The sequence below is a fragment of the Cervus canadensis genome, chromosome 9 (genome assembly GCF_019320065.1).
Source record: "Cervus canadensis isolate Bull #8, Minnesota chromosome 9, ASM1932006v1, whole genome shotgun sequence".
In the NCBI taxonomy this organism is placed as follows: Eukaryota; Metazoa; Chordata; class Mammalia; order Artiodactyla; family Cervidae; genus Cervus; species Cervus canadensis.
In genome coordinates, this window is record NC_057394.1 from 73,289,051 (window position 1) to 73,307,171 (window position 18,121).

The 18,121-nt window shown below is 40.5% G+C and overlaps 1 protein-coding gene across 6 annotated transcripts in view; it reads left to right on the top strand.

Annotated features, from left to right (window-relative positions):
* Positions 1 to 18,121, top strand: part of DCLK1 (doublecortin like kinase 1) — a 335,842-nt gene that overhangs the window by 15,246 nt on the left and 302,475 nt on the right. For all 6 annotated transcript variants that reach the window (XM_043477420.1, XM_043477419.1, XM_043477422.1 and 3 more), the window contains exon 3: positions 11,136 to 11,482. In XM_043477420.1, coding sequence (XP_043333355.1) covers positions 11,136 to 11,482 — 347 coding nt within the window. The remainder of the gene's footprint in view (positions 1 to 11,135; positions 11,483 to 18,121) is intronic.

Below are 18,121 nucleotides of genomic sequence, written 5' to 3' on the forward strand. Positions count from 1 at the left end.
CCTGGAGCATCGGATGCTGATTTCTGGGTCTCTCCCAGCCGCATCCTCACCACCCCTTGGTTTCCATGGCTCCAGGCACCTGATTTCTCTCAGTTCCCTTCAACAGCCCCTCCATCTCTGGACACTCTCTCAGTATTGGCGTTGCCCTGGACTTCACCCTGTCCAGCTGGGTGGGGTCTTTCTGAACATTTCCTTCAGTTCCCAAAGCCGCAGCTACCCCATGCATCCACTTCTCATGCCCTGGATGTATATTTCTAACTTCTTGCTGGAAAATCTCCAACCAGTTGGCTCTTAGGAACTTGACGTTCGATTTGTGCACAACCAAATTCATTTTATTCCTTACCGTCTAACCCAAACGTGTTTCCCTTCTCGTTTGATCTATTGTAATATATGGAGAGTTGGCCAAAATAGACGTTTCAATGGCATCAGTTCAGTGACTGTATTCCCGTGAGGCTGGCATCCAGTCAATTGCCAGTTCTTCCATCCAATCAGTTGGTTCTGTCTGGTAAGTACTCCTCATAGCAGCTGTTCCTCTTTGTTCCTAATGGGGATGTGTAAAGTTTAGCTCTCCAGCTTCTCGCCTGGGCTATTAGAATAGCCTTCTAAAAGGCATCTTGATTTCTGTCTTCCCATGTCCTACCTGAATCCCTGCCTTCACACTAGAGCCAGTGTGGTCTTTCTAAAACCTGGGTCTCCAGACTTCCCTGGAGGTCCAGTGGTTAGGACTTGGCCTTCCAGCCCAGGGGGTGCAGGTTCTATCCCTGATAGAACATAAACAACAGATGCAATATTGTAACAAATTCAGTAAAGACTTTAAAATAGAACCTGGATTCTGATTGTGCATAAGAACTTTGGTGCTGTAACTTACTGCAGTCTTTGCCTAACTTGTTTGTCCCTGGAACGATTTTTATATTATTTTCTGAAAAAGACATGTTAATATCCAACGGATGATCCCCTTTACTGTACTGTTCAGTAGAGCATATTATTATTTTATTTTTATCTGAAGTGCTGTCCTCTTTTCTGCTAATGAGAATCTTACCCCCACTTCCAGGGCCAGCATGAATTCCATTTTTTCTTCATTGATCACACAGTGGGAAGTGGGAAATGATTTCTTTCTCCTCTGAATTAGAGTTGCCTGGACCACTTCTTTACCAATTATCACTTATTGTCTTGTGGTGAAATCTTTTCATATATACATCTTGCTCGCAAAGCTCTTTGAAGATAAGGTTATGACTTAAAATTCTGTTCAGGTATTATGCCCATCATTGAGAATTTAGTAGGTTGCTTAAAATTTTTTGATGTCATGGCTAATGCTCCTTGTACTTGTTGCAGTGTTGTTATTTGTTGTTCTGTTATTTACTTAGGAAAAATTTTTAGCAATGAGAATATTTTCATGGTTCCAAATACAGTTTGCCATGTTGCTTTCCAAAAGGGTTGATATCAATTTATAGTGTCTCTAGTGGCATTTTCTACATTTTGTTTTTATCCTTTGTCATATATTTTAGTACCTTGTATTTTTGTAAATTATAAAAGGCTTTGCATAGCATATTAACCCACTGTTGTATTATATATAGGTCATCAGTCTGTTTTCCCCTTTTTATTTTAGCTTCTCTAGTTTTCAGTTGTATCAGTTTTAAATTAAAAAATGGGTCCCTTAACTTTTCCTTTATGCTATTTTTTTGCTGCCTTATATTTGAGAAGTTGACATTTTCCATAGACTTGATATACACATTCACATTTTATTTTCAGTAAACTTATTTTTATGTACTATCATATTATGAAAGACTTCCATGGAAGAATGATCCGTAAGTGCCTTTGGGAATCTTTTTTTCTTGCCTTTGATAGCACTCTCAAAATCATCTTCTTAAACCTGCACCTTCCAGGTAGATTATGAAATGTTTTTGTGTACATCTGAGATAGGTTTATAAAATATAATGTCCAGAAGGCACTTTATGATATTTTATTTCATACATTATGTATTTCATGTAATTTAACTCAGTTCGACTTCAGAGATTTCAATATACAGTTGAATCTGTCCCAGATTTTACTGTAACTCACAATAGTGAATTTTAATTTCTAGAGTTTTCAGTAAGGAAGTTTTTACTCTGGAAAAATGGCATGTATTACACAAAGCCCTCACTTAAGATACTTTTGAATATGCCACATTAGAGCTTAAAGGAATCCTAAAGGAGGTGGCAAGCAGCTTCAATAATGTGAAAAATGGAGATTAGGTCATTTTCAGACTGAGGTCAAGTGATGTCATAGTTGGAATTTACAAGTCTCAACCCTGAGCCAGTGAAAAACTTCTACCAGTGAGGAAAAACAGGGCAAACATCTAGTATCTCCTAATACGGACTCTTATAGAGAAAGACCTTCCTAGCTGACTTCATAGGCCTGGTTACCCATATTACTGTAAGTTGTCCATAGTGACTTTGAGAATTTCTCTTATGTGCAAATTCTTTAATCTTATAATGGGAGCCAGTGGCCAAGTAGCATTAACTCTGGAGATTTTTTACTAATAAATTTTGTTAGAGAAAATTTATTTCCATTCTTCAAAGAATAACAAAATATAATAATTTTAAAACGCATGTGTGATTTTTTTTTTTTAAACAAACAAGGACTCTTTGGTACCTTTACGATAATCTAATATGCTTACACAGAAATTATTCTGTTTTCACAGTCCCAAAATACTTAAGACTTTCAGGGAAAAGTTACTATGTTCTGATATTTTAGGAGATATTGGTCAGATCCAAACATAATTTAATGCTTCATTTACTTACCTTTTTTTTGTTTAACTGTCATTTTCTTTCTTTCTTTGCTTAACAGAAAATATTTGTTTTTTGGGCCTTTAAAAATACCATAGCTGTTCAGATGGATGCTGCTTCTGCAGTTCCCTTATGTCTATCACCAAACACTGAGGAGAGTTCTCTGTACTATATAGCAGGTCCTTGTTGGTTGTGCGTTTTTTATATAGTAATGTGTGTATGTTAATGTTGCCACCTCCTGTTTAACCACTTCTAATTCACCTTGATTCATGGACCTAACGTTCCAGGTTCTTATGCGATAATGCTCTTTATAGCCTTGGACTTAACTTCCATCACCAGTGACATCCACACCTGGGCGTTGCTTTTGCTTTGGCTCTGTCTCTTCATTCATTCCGGAGTTATTTTTCCACTCTTCTCCAGTAGTGTATTGGGCACCTGCCAACTTGGGTAGTTCATCTTTCAGTGTCCTATCTTTTTGCCTTTTCATACTGTTCATGGGCTTCTCAAGGCAAGAATACTGAAATGGTTTGCCATTCCCTTCTCCAGTGGACCACATTTTGTCAGAACTCTCCACCATGACCCGTCTGTCTTGGGTGGCCCTACACAGCATGGCTCATAGTTTCATTGAGTTAGATAAGGCTGTGGCCCATGTAATCAGTTTGATTAGTTTTCTGTGATTGTGGTTTTCATTCTGTTCATTTTCTGATGGATAAGGATAAGAGGCTTATGGAAGCTTCCTGATGGGAGAGGCTGACTGAGGGGAAAACTGGGTCTGATGGGTGGGGCCATGCTCAGTAGATCTTTAATCCAATTTTCTGTTGGCGGGTTGGGGAGGGGGCGGGGGCTGTGGTACCTCCCTGTTGTTTGACCTCGGACCAAACTATGGTGGAGGTGATGAAGACAGTGGCGACCTCCTTCAAAAGGTCCATGAGGGCCCTGCTACACCCAGTGCCCCCGACCCTGTAGCAGGCCACTGCCAACCCAGGCCTCCACCGGAGACTCCTGTATGCTCACAGGCAAGTCTGGGTCAGTCTCTTGTGGGGCCACTGCTCTTGTATCTACTACTGTGGGCAAGAGTCTCTTAGAAGAAAGGGAGTGGCCCTCAGAGTCAGCAAAAGAGTCCAAAATGCAATACTTGGGTGCAGTCTCAAAAATGACAGAATGATCTCTGTTCATTTCCAAGGCAAACCATTCAGTATCACAATAATCCAGGTCTGTGCCCCGACCAGTAATGCCAAAGAAGCTGACTTTGAATGGTTCTATGATGACCTATAAGACCTTCTATAACACCAGAAAAAGGTATCCTTTTCATCATAGGGGACTGGAATGCAAAAGTAGGAAGTCAAGAAACACCTGGAGTAACAGGCAAGTTTGGCCTTGGAGTGCAGAATGAAGCAGGGCAAAGGCTCATAGAGTTTTGCAAGAGAACGCACTGGTCATAGCAAACACCCTCTTCCAACAACACAAGAGAAGACTCTACACATGGACATCACCAGATGGTCAACACCGAAATCAGATTGATTATATTCTTTGTAGCCAAAGATGGAGAAGCTCTATAGAGTCAGCAAGAACAAGACTGGGAGCTGACTGCGGCTCAGGTCATAAACTCCTTATTGCCAAATTCAGACTTAAATTGAAGAAAGTAGGGAAAAACACTACACCATTCAGGTAAGACCTGAATCAAATCCCTTATGATTATACAGTGGGAGTAACAAATAGATTCAAGGGATTAGATGTGATAGACAGAGTGCCTGAAGAACTATGGACAGAGGTTCATGACATTGTACAGGAGGCAGTGATCAAGATCATCCCCAAGAAAAAGAAATGCAAAAAGGCCAAATGGTTTCCTGAGGAGGCCTTACTAATAGCTGAGAAAAGAAGAGAAGCAAAAGGCAAAGGAGAAAAGGAAAGATGTACCCATCTGAATGCAGAGTTCCAAAGAATAGTAAGGAGAGATAAGAAAGCCTTCCTCAGTGATCAGTGCAAAGAAATAGAGGAAAACAACAGAATGGGAAAGGCTAGAGATCTCTTCAAGAAAATTGAGAGATACCAAGGTAACATTTCATGCAAAGATGGGCACAATAAAGGACAGAAATGAAAAAAAAAAAAAAAAAGGACAGAAATGGTATGGACCTAACAGAAGTAAAAGATATTAAGAAGAGGTGGCAAGAATACACAGAAGAACTGTACAAAAAAGATCTTCATGACCCAGATAACCACAATGGTATGATCACTTTCTTAGAGCCAGACATTCTGGAATGCAAAGTCAAGTGGGCCTTAGAAAGCATCACTGTGAACAAAGCTAGTGGAGGTGATGGAATTCCACCTGAGCTATTTCACATCCTAAAAGATGATGCTGTGAAAGTGCTGCACTCAATATGCCAGCAAATTTGGAAAACTCAGCAGTGGCCACAGAACTGAAAAATGTCAGCTTTCATTCCAATCCCAAAGAAAGGCAACGCCAAAGAATGTTCCAACTATTGCACAGTTGCACTCATTTCACACGCTAGGAAAGTAATGCTCAAAATTCTCCAAGTCCAGCTTCAACAGTACGTGAACTGTGAACTTCCAGATGTTCAAGCTGGATTTGGAAAAGGCAGATGAACCAGAGATCAAATTGCCAACATCACAAAAAAAACCCCAAGAGAATTCCAGAAAAACATATACTTCTGCTTTATTGATTATCAAAGCCTTTGACTGTGTGGATCACAACACACTGTGGAAGATTCTTAAAGAGATGGGAATACCAGACGACCTGACCTGCCTCCTGAGAAACCTGTATGCAGGTCAGGAAGCAACAGTTAGAACTGGACATGGAGCAACAGACTGGTTCCAAATTGGGAAGGAAGTACGTGAAAGCTGTATATTGTCACCCTGCTTATTTAGCTTCTATGCAGAGTACATCATGCAAAATGCCAGGCTGGATGAAGCACAAGCTGGAATCAAAATTGCCGGGAGAAATATCAATAACCTCAGATACGCAGATAGTACCACCCTTATGGCAGAAAGCAGAGAGGAACTAAAAAGCCTCTTGATGAAAGTGAAAGAGGAGAGTGAAAAAACTGGCTTAAAACTCAACATTCAAAAAACAAAGATCATGGAATCTGGTCCCATCACTTCATGACAAATAGATGGGGAAAAATGGAACAGTGAGAGACTTTATTTTTGGGGGCTCCAATATCACTGCAGATGGTAACTGCACCATGAAATTAAAAGACACTTGCTCCTTGGAAGAAAAGCTATGACTAACCTAGAGAGCATATTAAAAAGCAGACATTACTTTGCCAACAAAGATCTGTCTAGTCAAAGCTATGGTTTTTCCAGTGGTCATGTATGAATGTGAGAGTTGTACTATAAAGAAAACTGAGGGCCAAAGAATTGATGCTTTTGAACTGTGGTGTTGGAGAAGACTCTTGAGAGTCCCTTGGACTGCAAGGAAATCAAACCAGTCAATCCTAAAGGAAATCAGTCCTGAATATTTATTGGAAGGACTAATGCTGAAGCTGAAGCTCCAATACTTTGGCCACCTCATGCGAAGAACTGACTCATTGGAGAAGACCCTGATGCTGGGAAAGATTGAAGGTGGGAGGAGAAGGGGACGACAGATGAGATGGTTCTGTAGCATCACTGACTTGATGGACATGAGTTTGAGCAAGGTCCAGGAGTTGGTGACAGACAGGGATGCCTGGCATGCTACAGTCCATGTGGTCGCAAAGAGTCAGACACAACTGAACGACTGAACTGAATGTATGTGTGTGTTATTCCCAAACTCCTAATTTATCCTTCCCTCTCTCTTTCTCCCTTGATAATAACAAGTTTCTTTTTGATATCTGTGCTTCTATTTCTGTTTTGTATTTAACTTCATTTGTGTAATTTTTTTTTTTTTAGATTTCATATATAAGTGGTATCATATGATATTTGTCTTTTTCTCTCTGGGGCTTTCCTGGTCACTCACCTACCTGTAGTGCAGGAGACCCAGGTTTGATCCCTGGGTCAGAAAGATTCCCTGGAGAAGGAAATGGCTACTTACTCCAATTTTCTTCCTGGAAAATTCCTTGGCCACAGGAGCCTGGCAGGCTACAGTCTGTGGCGCCACAAAGAGTTGGTCATGACTAAGCAACTAACATTTTGTCTCTCTGGCTTACTTAGTATGATAATCTCTATGTCCATTCATGTTGCTGCAAATGGCATTATTTCATTCTTTTTTATGGCTGAGTAGTATCCCATTGTGTAAATATACCACATTTTTTTAATTCATTCATTTGTTGATGGACATTTAGTTTGCTTCCTTGTCTTGGCTGTTGTAAATGGTGCTGCCATGAACGTTGAGGTGTATGTATCCCATTCCTGGGATATAGTCAGAGAAAACCATAATTCAAAAAGATACATACACCCCAATATATTGCTATTTTTGAATGGCCTTTAACCACACATACCTTATGTTAGGTCTTAAACTAAAAATGTTGATGATTCACTAATCAAGAAATATAATCTCTCTCTTGACTCTTTTCCCAGTTAAGGAAGAGATTAAACCCTGTCTATCCAAAGCCATTTAATCAAATCAAGACTGTTTTACCTATTCAGAACAATTGCATTTGTTAATTTCCCATTATCAATGATATTAATACATTAATTAATACATTAAGTAAAAAGCTTTCTTTTTTTTTTTTTTTTTTTTACAAAATCAGAAGGCACAATCAAACTTAATTTAACTGCGTTGTGACAGAGACTACGTCTTCTATTGGGGAGAAGTTTGGAGTTACGATTAAAATAAAAGGAGTCAAAATATGAGTCAAGTAAATTTAATATAAATATATTTGTATAATTTAATAGAAGTTTATTAATATACAGAAACCCATCTTGGCGTTTCCTGAATTCCTGAATCATGAAATAGATTCTAAATGACATCGCTGGGTAGTGTGTGACTTTGGGTTTGGTGCTCACTCCTTTCTCTCCCTCTAGCTGTCACTTTCTTCTTTCATCTTTGTTCGAGTCTCACACACTTTCCCAAGATTTTGTTCCAGTCTTTGATGAGCCAGAGGAGCCCCAGGGTCAGTGCTGGTTAAACACAGGTTTCCTCTCCCTGTTGTTGCTTGACCCAAGCCCGCATTACCTTCTTTAAAAATTCTTTTTTTTTTTTTAATAATGTTGTGTTGGTTTCCTCCATAAAGCAGTGCAAGGCAGCCATAATTTTACATACATCCTCTCCTTCCCTAGCCTCCATCCTCTCCTGCATTCTGTCCCTCTCGGTCATCACAGACTGGGCTCCCTGTGCTACACAACAGCTTCTCACCAGCTGTCCATCTTGCACCCAAGAGTGTGTTTGTTGATGCTACTCTCTCCATTCATCCCACTGTCTCCCTCCCCGACTGTGCCCACAAATCCATTCTCTACATCTGCATCTGCCTTCCTTCAGCATTACCTTCTCAAAGTTGCCATACTTTCAGAAATTTTTGAAGTACTTTGTTTAAGAAGATAAAAAAAAAAGGTATTTATTTTCTCTTTCAACACATCCATTCCATACTATTATATGAATACTTTAAATTTCCTCCCTTTTAACATTATTTTTTTTCCTAAAGTTGAAAATTATCCTTTGTTGAAATGTAAACCATTCCATATTTTTGTTTCGATTTTTTTTTTTTTTTTAATTTGACTGCACTGTGTGGTATGTGGTGTCTTAGTTCCCCTGGTGGGGATCAAACCTGCAGCCTCTGTATTGGAATAACGGAGTCCTAACCACTGGACTACCAAAGGAAGTCCCATTTTGTTTTGATTTTAATTATTAGCTTAATACATAAACTTATAAATAATCAGATATTTTCATATCTCCAATTAGTACAGAATTCCGGCAAGGACTGATTTTGTAAGCTAAGGCCTGTGTGCCTTGTTGGGGTACCCTTGGGGCATCCTCACATTGAGATGGCTCCCAAGTTGTGTCTACTGGTGACCATAGCAACAGCGAACACCGGACGGTATAATACCTGCTTCTGGCACAGTCAGTATAGGGCAGCCTCGGGTGATTCTCACTTGTGTAGCAGTCTTGCATTTGAGGTCGCTTTGACCTTTCCTATCTAACTTGATTGTCACTAAAACCTGGTGAGATGAAAGTGGCCACTAGCATAGCCTTCATCTGCCTGGTGGACAGGTTCCCGCTGAGAAGGCTAGGGGACGGACATGCCCCAGTCACATGCTGAGAGGCCGGGTCCCCAGCCTAGAGTTCCAGTTCCCTCCCCACCATGACACTCAGTGTCTCTCCACCAACCCTGCAGAAGCAGTGGTCTTGTTGCAGCCTCTATGGAGGTGGTGTTGAGATCCACGTCATTGTTGTTTCAGTTGCTAAGTTGTATCTGACTCTTTGTGCCCCAGTGAACTGTAGTCAGCCAGGTTCCTCTGTCCATGAGATTCCCCAGGTAACAATACTGGACTGGTTTGCCATCTGCTTCTCCATGATATCCACATAGATTTTGAGAAAGCATAGTTGGAGCCAGTAATAATCTGCTCAGTGCCTAGAAACGTAGTTTACTAAATTTGTACTATTTGTACCACTACTAGTGAGACATAATGCATAAACACACATTGGAGTATGTTTTAAAAACATTGGCAAAGTAAATGTTTGATAACATGCGTAATTGTGCTTTTCTATTTTTGAAACCCTGGTTCAGTCATTTTTATGTGAATACCTATTCCATAGCCTTGGATGCTTGCACTGTTAATTTAAAAATAGGACAAGGATTTAGATAAAAGTAAATGGGCTGTGTAGGATTAGTCCTAGCTTACTTTACCTGCAATTAGGAAGGCTTTTTAGCATTTTAACATATTCCCAGTTACAAAGACTTACCCAGAAAAAAGGCCATTATGAAGTCTTTAATTTCAAAATGCTTTGACCTAAGTTTATGAAAATATATGTAGAATTAGTCATTTTATAATTTGTCATTGCTTGATATGTGTATTACCTTTTTATGTGATGCATATCTATTTAATAGTCTGAGTGTTCACAGTTCTTTTATTCATTAAACAAACATTGGGTACCCCAAGGCGCCAGGCACTGGTCTGTCCTGTGTGCTGGGCATATATCAGCAAACAAGGCAGTAGAAGACTCTGCCAAAAAAAAAAAAGTCTGAGTATCTTCATTAAATGAGTCTCTGTTAAGGAATCATTTCTAATAAAAATTCAACTTTATACATTTATTTTTTCAGCTTTGTTGGGTTATGATTGACAAAATTGTAAGATATATATAGTGTACCTTATGACAGTTTTACACGTGTGTGTGTGAGTGTGTGTGTGTGTATGAAGGATTCCTCCTATCTAACTGACACATGTCACCTCAAATATTTTTCTTACTGTGAACTTTGAAGTTCTATTCTCTTATTGAATTTTGATTATACTCTATAGTGTTGGGGCTTCCCTGGTAGCTCACCTAGTAAAGAATCCACCCGCAACGCAGGAGACCCTGGTTCGATTCCTGGGTCGGGAAGATCCGCTGGAGAAGGGTTTGGCTACCCACTCCAGTGTTCTTGGGCTTCCCTGGTGCCTTGGCTGGTAAAGAATCCGCCTGCAATGCAGGAGACCTGGGTTCAATCCCCCAGCTGGGAAAATCCCCTGGAGAAGGGAACAGCTACCCACTTCAGTATTCTGGCCTGAAGAATTCCATGGACTTTATAGTCCATGGGTTCACAAAGTGTTATCAAGTGCAGTCATCATGCTATACATTAGATCCTCAGATCTTTTTCATCTTATATAGTTATTTTAAAGTCAGTTTATAAAGCTTGTACGTTGACCACCCTCAAAATGTTTTATCTGTAAACAAGTATGATGTGTGTGTGGATCACTGTGCATGGCTCTGTGAAGATGGAAGAAAAGGAATGGAGGTATTCTGCTTGTTATTGGAATTTTGCTTAAGTTTACAAAATGTTAGGCAAACACTCCCATCAAACTTATAAATTACACAGCTATTTTCAGAAGCTGTTTTCTGATCCATTTCCTGTTTTTAAGTTATCTCAGGTGGCAAATATAGGTGCCTCTGATTTTGAACTTTTCTCCTAATATAAATATACCTAAATCTCCCCAAATACTTTCTATCTTGAATTCAATTTCATGTGTCTCCAAGGGCTGTTCAACATCGATATTTCTGTCACCAAACTGAAGATGAAAAAAGGGAGAAAAGATCATTTTTCCCCCCTTGAATACCAATCTGTTGCTGAGGGAGCTAGATTAGAAGTCAGAAATCCTTCTTTTTCATGCTCCCATTGTTTAAAAAGTCACAACTCATGCTCGCTTCCAAGTATCAAGAGAAAAGGAAAATTCAGAGAGTGAGACAAAGGGAATGAGTTTAGCTGAGCGTATATTTCAATATGTCCCTCTCCTCCTTAGGAGAGAGTTATGTGTGTGGCTCAATCGAACCCTTCAAGAAGCTGGAATACACCAAGAACGTGAACCCCAACTGGTCGGTGAACGTCAAGACCACCTCGGCTTCCCGGGCAGTGTCCTCTCTGGCCACTGCCAAAGGAAGCCCTTCGGAGGTGCGGGAGAATAAGGATTTCATTCGGCCCAAGCTGGTCACCATCATCAGAAGCGGGGTGAAGCCACGGAAAGCCGTCCGGATTCTCCTCAATAAGAAGACTGCTCACTCCTTTGAGCAGGTTCTCACCGACATCACTGACGCCATCAAGCTGGACTCGGGAGTCGTGAAACGTCTCTACACCCTGGATGGGAAGCAGGTAAGTGGTGGTGGGGGGCGACCGTGGTATGGCCTTGACTTTATGGGCAAGAACCAGGGAGTTGAGGGGTTTGTGTGGCATCGAACGGGGACCCAAGATGTACATTCTACAGATACTGATGGACTTGGGTCAATCAGTCAGCAGATACATAGCTGTTGTCCTCGAACCAGTTCAAGGATAGAGTTAACACAGGATTAACCTTAGTAATCAAGTACAAATATAGACCTCTGAAGCTTAAATGATTACACAGAGATTTCTGCTTTTCCTATTATTAATTGCCTAACATAGTGGTGCTTTTTCAGCCATCTATGTTCAGTTTGGTTGTATAGTTATGTCTTTATCATCACTGTGAGCAGTACTGAAGGGTAGAGGTAAACTCTGACCAGTAAAGAAAAACCCAAGTCCTTTCTTGGACCTCAATGGTATTTCATAGTTTTATGTCTCAGTAATGTTCATAAGCAAGATTTATTTACAGTTTATAATTCTGAGTACATATCTAAGGAATGAAATATTTCCATCTGGATGGCTCTAAGAGGCATATTTCTAGAATACTATACATCTTTTATTGAAAACATACTTTCAGGATTCAAATGAAAGAGGGGTTTCTTTAGCTGTGGAATGTACATTGGTCGATTTGGGTGAGTGGACATGTTAATGTGCATTGCTCAGATAAACTTAAAAGAAGTCTTGTGTGGACTTTTGCAAAGATTTGACAGAACTGTGATGGTGAGCTGAATAAAGAACACTGACATATGACAGATGTACAGAGAAATTTGTTGATCGCTCAAAGTTCACCAGTGTCTTTTTGTTTCAGATTACAATTTTCAGTACACTGTCTTTACTTGAAACTTAGTTTTTAATCATGGATCTGCCCACATGTGTTTTAGAAATTATTTTGAGATATAATTAAAATGATTTGTATGAAGAGTACATAGTAAAAGTCAAAACTAGATTAATAAATTAAAAGATTGATCTTATTAAATAGAAGACTCTTCCAAGTTCTTGAAGGCTAACACATTCAAACTTTATGAATTAGAAATAGATGCAAATACTAGAGAGTGTTAGTCATGAGAAAATTCCTCCCCTAGGGATCCATTTAAATGCTCTAAACTATAAATTCATTAGGAGAAAAAGGAAGATCTGCCAGTTGTTCATTTATATTCACCAGTCTTCTACTTGTCTCATAAAACTTCCCCTAAGTGTCATGTGGATAAGGAATCTCAGTGAGAAAATCTCCAGTCATCTAGATCTAGGAAGGTGTAGCCTGAATGTCACCATATATCAGGGATCAGAGTCTGTGACTGCCTTGTGAGTTATAGCAGCAGTAAGATGGCAGGGTTCACACTTAAACATTTAATCCCTTCCCTCCCTGATGAATTACTCAAGCGTCTTGAAGTTCTGCATTTTTGTGATTTTTCTCAACATGGGAGTTTACCTGTTTTCATAAAAATAAAATTTACAACAAAGAATACATAATTGATAAATCTTTCTCCTCTCCCCCTGCTTCAGAACTTTGGGGTTCTGATTTGTTACACACTGAATCAAAAAAATCAGCTTTAATTACTTAGGCTAAATTCTGCCATCAACTGAGCATTTATTCCAAGAATGAATTCCTAGAAGAGATATCATGATGTTCTGAATAGCTTTCATCTTTTTAGGATTTTTATCTGATGTCTGTATTTTGTAATAGCTGTTTTGTCAATGCACCAAATGTAGGTCTGATCTGATGTGAAGCAAAAATGATCTACTGACACCAGCTTGTGGTGAAGGGAAGTGTAGCGTTTATTTCAGGGCAAAGCGAAGGAGAATGGGCAGCTCTTGCTCTAAAGACCCCAATGCCCCCATGGCTTTTAGGGAAGTGTTTTTAAAGGCACAGTAAGGGAGAGGATCTCAGGGTGTGGGATCAGCTCCTGTACACTCCTCTAATTGGTTGGTGGTGAGTAACAGGTTGGTGTTTTGGGAGCTAATGTCATCAACTTTCTGGTTGCAACTAGTCTGGCATCTATGTGCTGGTGCTAAGTTTGCAGGTAACTTCTTCAGCCAGGTGGGGGCTTTAGTATCTGCAAACCAACTCAAGAATATGGTTTAGGATATCATCTGTAGTCTTTGAAGAGGGATTAAAGGTTTATGACTTTGTTTTATGGCTAAATTGCTATTATTTTGTCTTGTTTGACTGCTTTCCTTTGTTTCTGCGTTTTCTCACTTCTCTGATTAAATTCTCTTTGGAAACTTGGGGAAGACCTAAGAGGCTAAAGCTTTTCTAAAAGCAAGAGGCAGGGGACATGGGGGTCTCTTCCTAAAAGTCCCTGCAGGGTCCTGCTGGGTTTTGGTTTTTGCTGTAGTTTACATGTAAATAATGGAAAAGAATCCAAAGTTTAATGTCAAAAGACCAGGATTCAAATCCTGGTTCAGCCACAGATTTTTTTTTTTTTAGCAAATCACTTAACTGAGCCCCACCATATTCATCAATAAAACATGGATAAAATGATCACCTCTGTTTCACAGAGTGCTGGTGGGATCAACTCTGATAAATAAGTGAAAGCTATTTTGAACTATAGTAATAACATGCGTGCATGCTCAGTCGTGTCCAACTCTTTGCGACCCTGTGGACTATAGCCCTCCAGGCTCCTATCCATGGGATTTTCCAGGAGAGAATAGTGGAGTGAGTTGCCGTTTCCTTCTCCAGGGGAATCTTCCTGACCCAGGAATCGAACCCACATCTCCTGCATTGCAGGTGTATTCTTTACCACTGGGCCACCTGGGAAGCCCATCATAATAGCAACCATAATTTTATTGAACATTGTTCTAAATGCTTTGCATGCTTTTGGCATGTTTACTGCTAACAGCTCAGTTATTATCCCCATTTAACAGATAAGGCCATTAAGGCACAAAATTTGTTAATAAAAAACAGGTCCAAGACCAGACAGATATAAATGAGAGCTGGGATTTGAACTAGTTTCTCTCTAGAGCTTGCCCTCATGGCCACTGTAGCACAGCAGCTGATAGTAAAACCAGAGATGCAAATGTACTGAAAACGGATTTCCAAGTGAGTAATCTGTACAAGGAATATCATCTGAACGTGTTCTGCTATGAGTTTTCCCTGCTCCAGTCATCCCACGGGGCTGATTCCGGTCACCATTGTGGCGTTGCCTCTGTTGAGGCATGCTCTCTTCAAAGCAGGAGCGGCGAAAAGCTGCAAAGGAATCGGATGATAAAGTGGAAAGAGTGAAAGAGTATAAAGACTTTGTGCTTGGGTTCCCAGTAGGAACAAAGCTTCCTTCCTCATGGACCCTAGGAGTCTTTAGAATCTTTTTTGTTCAAAAGAGAATCTGCCCCCACAAGCAGATCTCCCCCTCCTTTTGTGGGAGGGATTCTTTAACAGCCAATGCTGTGACCACGGCTTGATAAGCCTCTGAGAAAAAAAGCACTTCCCTCCAAGCCTTCCCAGGACGTGACGCTCTGACACAGTAGGGTGGCACCCTGTGCTGCTGGGGTCACCCTGCCCACCGTGGCATCGGGGACCACATGCTGTCCGTGGGACATCACCCTTAAGATCGCTTGTCCGCCCTTTTTTTTAAATAGTGTATCTGAGCCCTTGTATCAAAACCCAATGCCCAGTAAAGCTTTTAAAGGTAATTTTTTTTTTTGTAGCAAGGAAATAGATTTGTTTAAATAATTAATACTTTGAGTGCTTTGGATAAACGGGTAGAAGGGAAGATATACAAGCAGGAATGGCTTTTCAGATTGCCATCAGGCAGCCTACAAATGAATTTGTGGGGAGGAAACTGGGGACTCTGGGATTTCTGACTGTGGAACAGGATGAGCCCGTGCCGGCTGGTACCCAGGGATGGGCATTGAAAGGCATGGATGGCATGCCCCTCTCACTTGGCTTCCTTGCACATAAGCCTCTTGGCTTTGCTTTAAGCCCTAGCCTATGAGTTCATTGGCTCAGACAGTAAAGAAGCTGCCTACAATGCGGGAGACCTGGGTTCGATCCCTGGGTTGGGAAGATTCCCCCGGAGAAGGCAATGGCTACCCATACCAGTATTCTTGCCTGGAGAAGTCCATGGATGAAAGAGCCTGGAGGGCTACAGTCTATGGGGTCGCAAAGAGTCGAACACAGCTGAGCAACTTACACTTTCATTTTTCATGAGTTCACTGTGCAGTGCGGTGCTTTTTTGAGGTTTTTTGGCTGAGATCAGGAAATCAACATATTGGAAATGCTGTCCCGTGTAGAAGGCCTTCTGCAGGAAGCTGCAGTTTCCCTGGATGGCTGTTGTGGTTCACGAGCAGCCTGTTTGTGAGCGAACCTTTTCTAATTATTCCAACTCCATTCTTTATCCAGCGGCATAGAAGCTCCAATTAAAGGTTCCCACAACCTCGCCACCCCCTCCACACACCTTTTAGGGGGCCTCTGTTAACCAGGTGATCAGGCACTTTTGCTGGCATAGCTGGGGAGGTCAGAGATCATGTTGCATCTTACTTTCAGTCATGCCTTATTTATCTGGGCCCTGATTAAGGGCTCCCAAAGAAGGACGGAGGGCATTTTCTAGTTGAAGGTTAAAATCACATCCCTTTTCTCCATATTCGAGGGAGGCTGTGCAGGCTACAGGAGTCTTGCCTCAGTCCGGGGTCTGGATGTTGGGATTCTTCTGTGGGTTATTCTCTCACCCTGCTGGGCAGCCACTTCCGGAGGTCACATTAGTGTGCTGCGTGCTAGGTTGCTTCAGTTGTTTCTGACTCTCTGTGACTGGATGGAGCTGTAGCCCGCCAGGCTCCCCTGTCCATGGGATTCTCCAGGCAAGAATCCTGGAGTGTGTTGCCGTGCCCCCCCCCCCCCCCCCCAACCCCGGGATCTTCCCAACCCAGAGATCGAACCCATGTCTCTTAAGTCACCTGCATTGGCAGGCGGGTTCTTTACCACTAGCGCCACCTGGGAAGCCAGAGGTCGTTTGGAGTGTGACTAATTTTTAAATGATTAAAATAAGCCCGAAACGTACATGATTTGCTGAAAAGATGCACTTGCATGTCTCCCGATTCCTTTCTTGGAACAGCTAATCAGGCTGTCTTGAACTGCTAAGTCTTCGGCATCTGTGATTACTGGATTCTGGCTTAGAAACATAAACAACTGAGAGTCTTAGAACAGCTAGTGCCTAAGCAGGCAATTTATCCTGTACAGATCATAGATAAGGCTCTTCCCAATGCTCTCCTCTCCCCACTGAAATATAGTCATGAGAAACCAGATTGCTCTTTAAGTAGAAGATATATGCACATTCCCATCTTATCTACTCTTTGACATTGAAGATCTACATAAAATAACAATATAGTTTAGTATCAGAGGAAAAATTTACTCAGGGATGTTGTATTTTTATCTTATAGGCATTTCACATAGGTCATGCACTTTGTAAAATCCAACGTTACTGGAGTGAGCAAAGAATGTATTTTCTTCCTAGCATGGAAAACATTGGGCCAACAGCTGAAGTAGAGGTACTCATAAACCGATTTAGATGGTAAACTGAGAACGGACATCATAGCTCCTCTTTTAGTCCCTTAGGACTGTAATAACGAAATACCACAGACAGGATGACTTATATACAAAATAAGTTTATTTCTCCCAGTCTTGCAGGCTGAAAGTCCAATATCAAGGTGCCAGCACGTTTGGTCTGAAAGGAGCTACTTTTTATGGTTTTGCAGTGTTCTCATATGTTGAAAAGGGGCTGAGAGCTCTGTGGGTCCTTTTATAAAAGGGCACTAACCCAGTTCATGAGGGCTTCTGCCACATGACCTAATCACTTCCCCAAGCATTTCCCCTCCCAGTACAGTCACCTTGGGGGTTAAATTTCAATGTATGAATTGACCAGGGTGGGGGTGGACACAAATATTCTGCCCAAAGCAGCTGCCTTATAAAGGAAATCCCAGTTGCTGTCAATAATGTGTCTTTTCTGTATCTTTTGATCATTTATCCCCTCACCTGCTACAAACATAAAGCCCAAAAGATGCTTATAAAGTCATAATATTCACTGCCATTTATTTTAGGTAGTTAGTATATGAGTTTATTGGAATTCAGGAAATGGTAATATCATCAATAAGAATTGATCAGTCAGAAATTCCAAAGTGATCTTTGTTTTTTTTTCCTTTTGGTTTTTAATACCTAATTCTAATCTGAAGGAAAAAATATTTGGTTCACTCTTGAGTTTAGAGAGCTTAGAATAGTTCTTCTCTGTACAAGTTATTAGTAAAAAAAGCAGTATACATTATTACCACATGTCACCTTGGCTGTAGCAACTAATGAGCCTAGAAGATGTGAAAACCAAAGGTTTCTGAATGAAAAGCAACAAATTTAGGATGTGAAAGGATTTGGTTGGACTGGAAATGGAGATTTATCTGGTGCTGTTGATAATAGTAATTTTTTTTTCTTTTAAGTTAAAACTTCTGTGACAGCTCTAAGTTTCTTAAAGCATATTTAAATCCTCATCCTTGATATATAGATTTTTTACTATTATGATTTGGTATATTATCTGTGGTATGAAAGTAAATGTAATACCTTTTAGTTTTTTGTTTTTGCAAATGATGTAAAAAAAATAGTTGATACAAATATTTTAGCTTATTACAATGTCAAATTAAAATTTCCTATAAAAA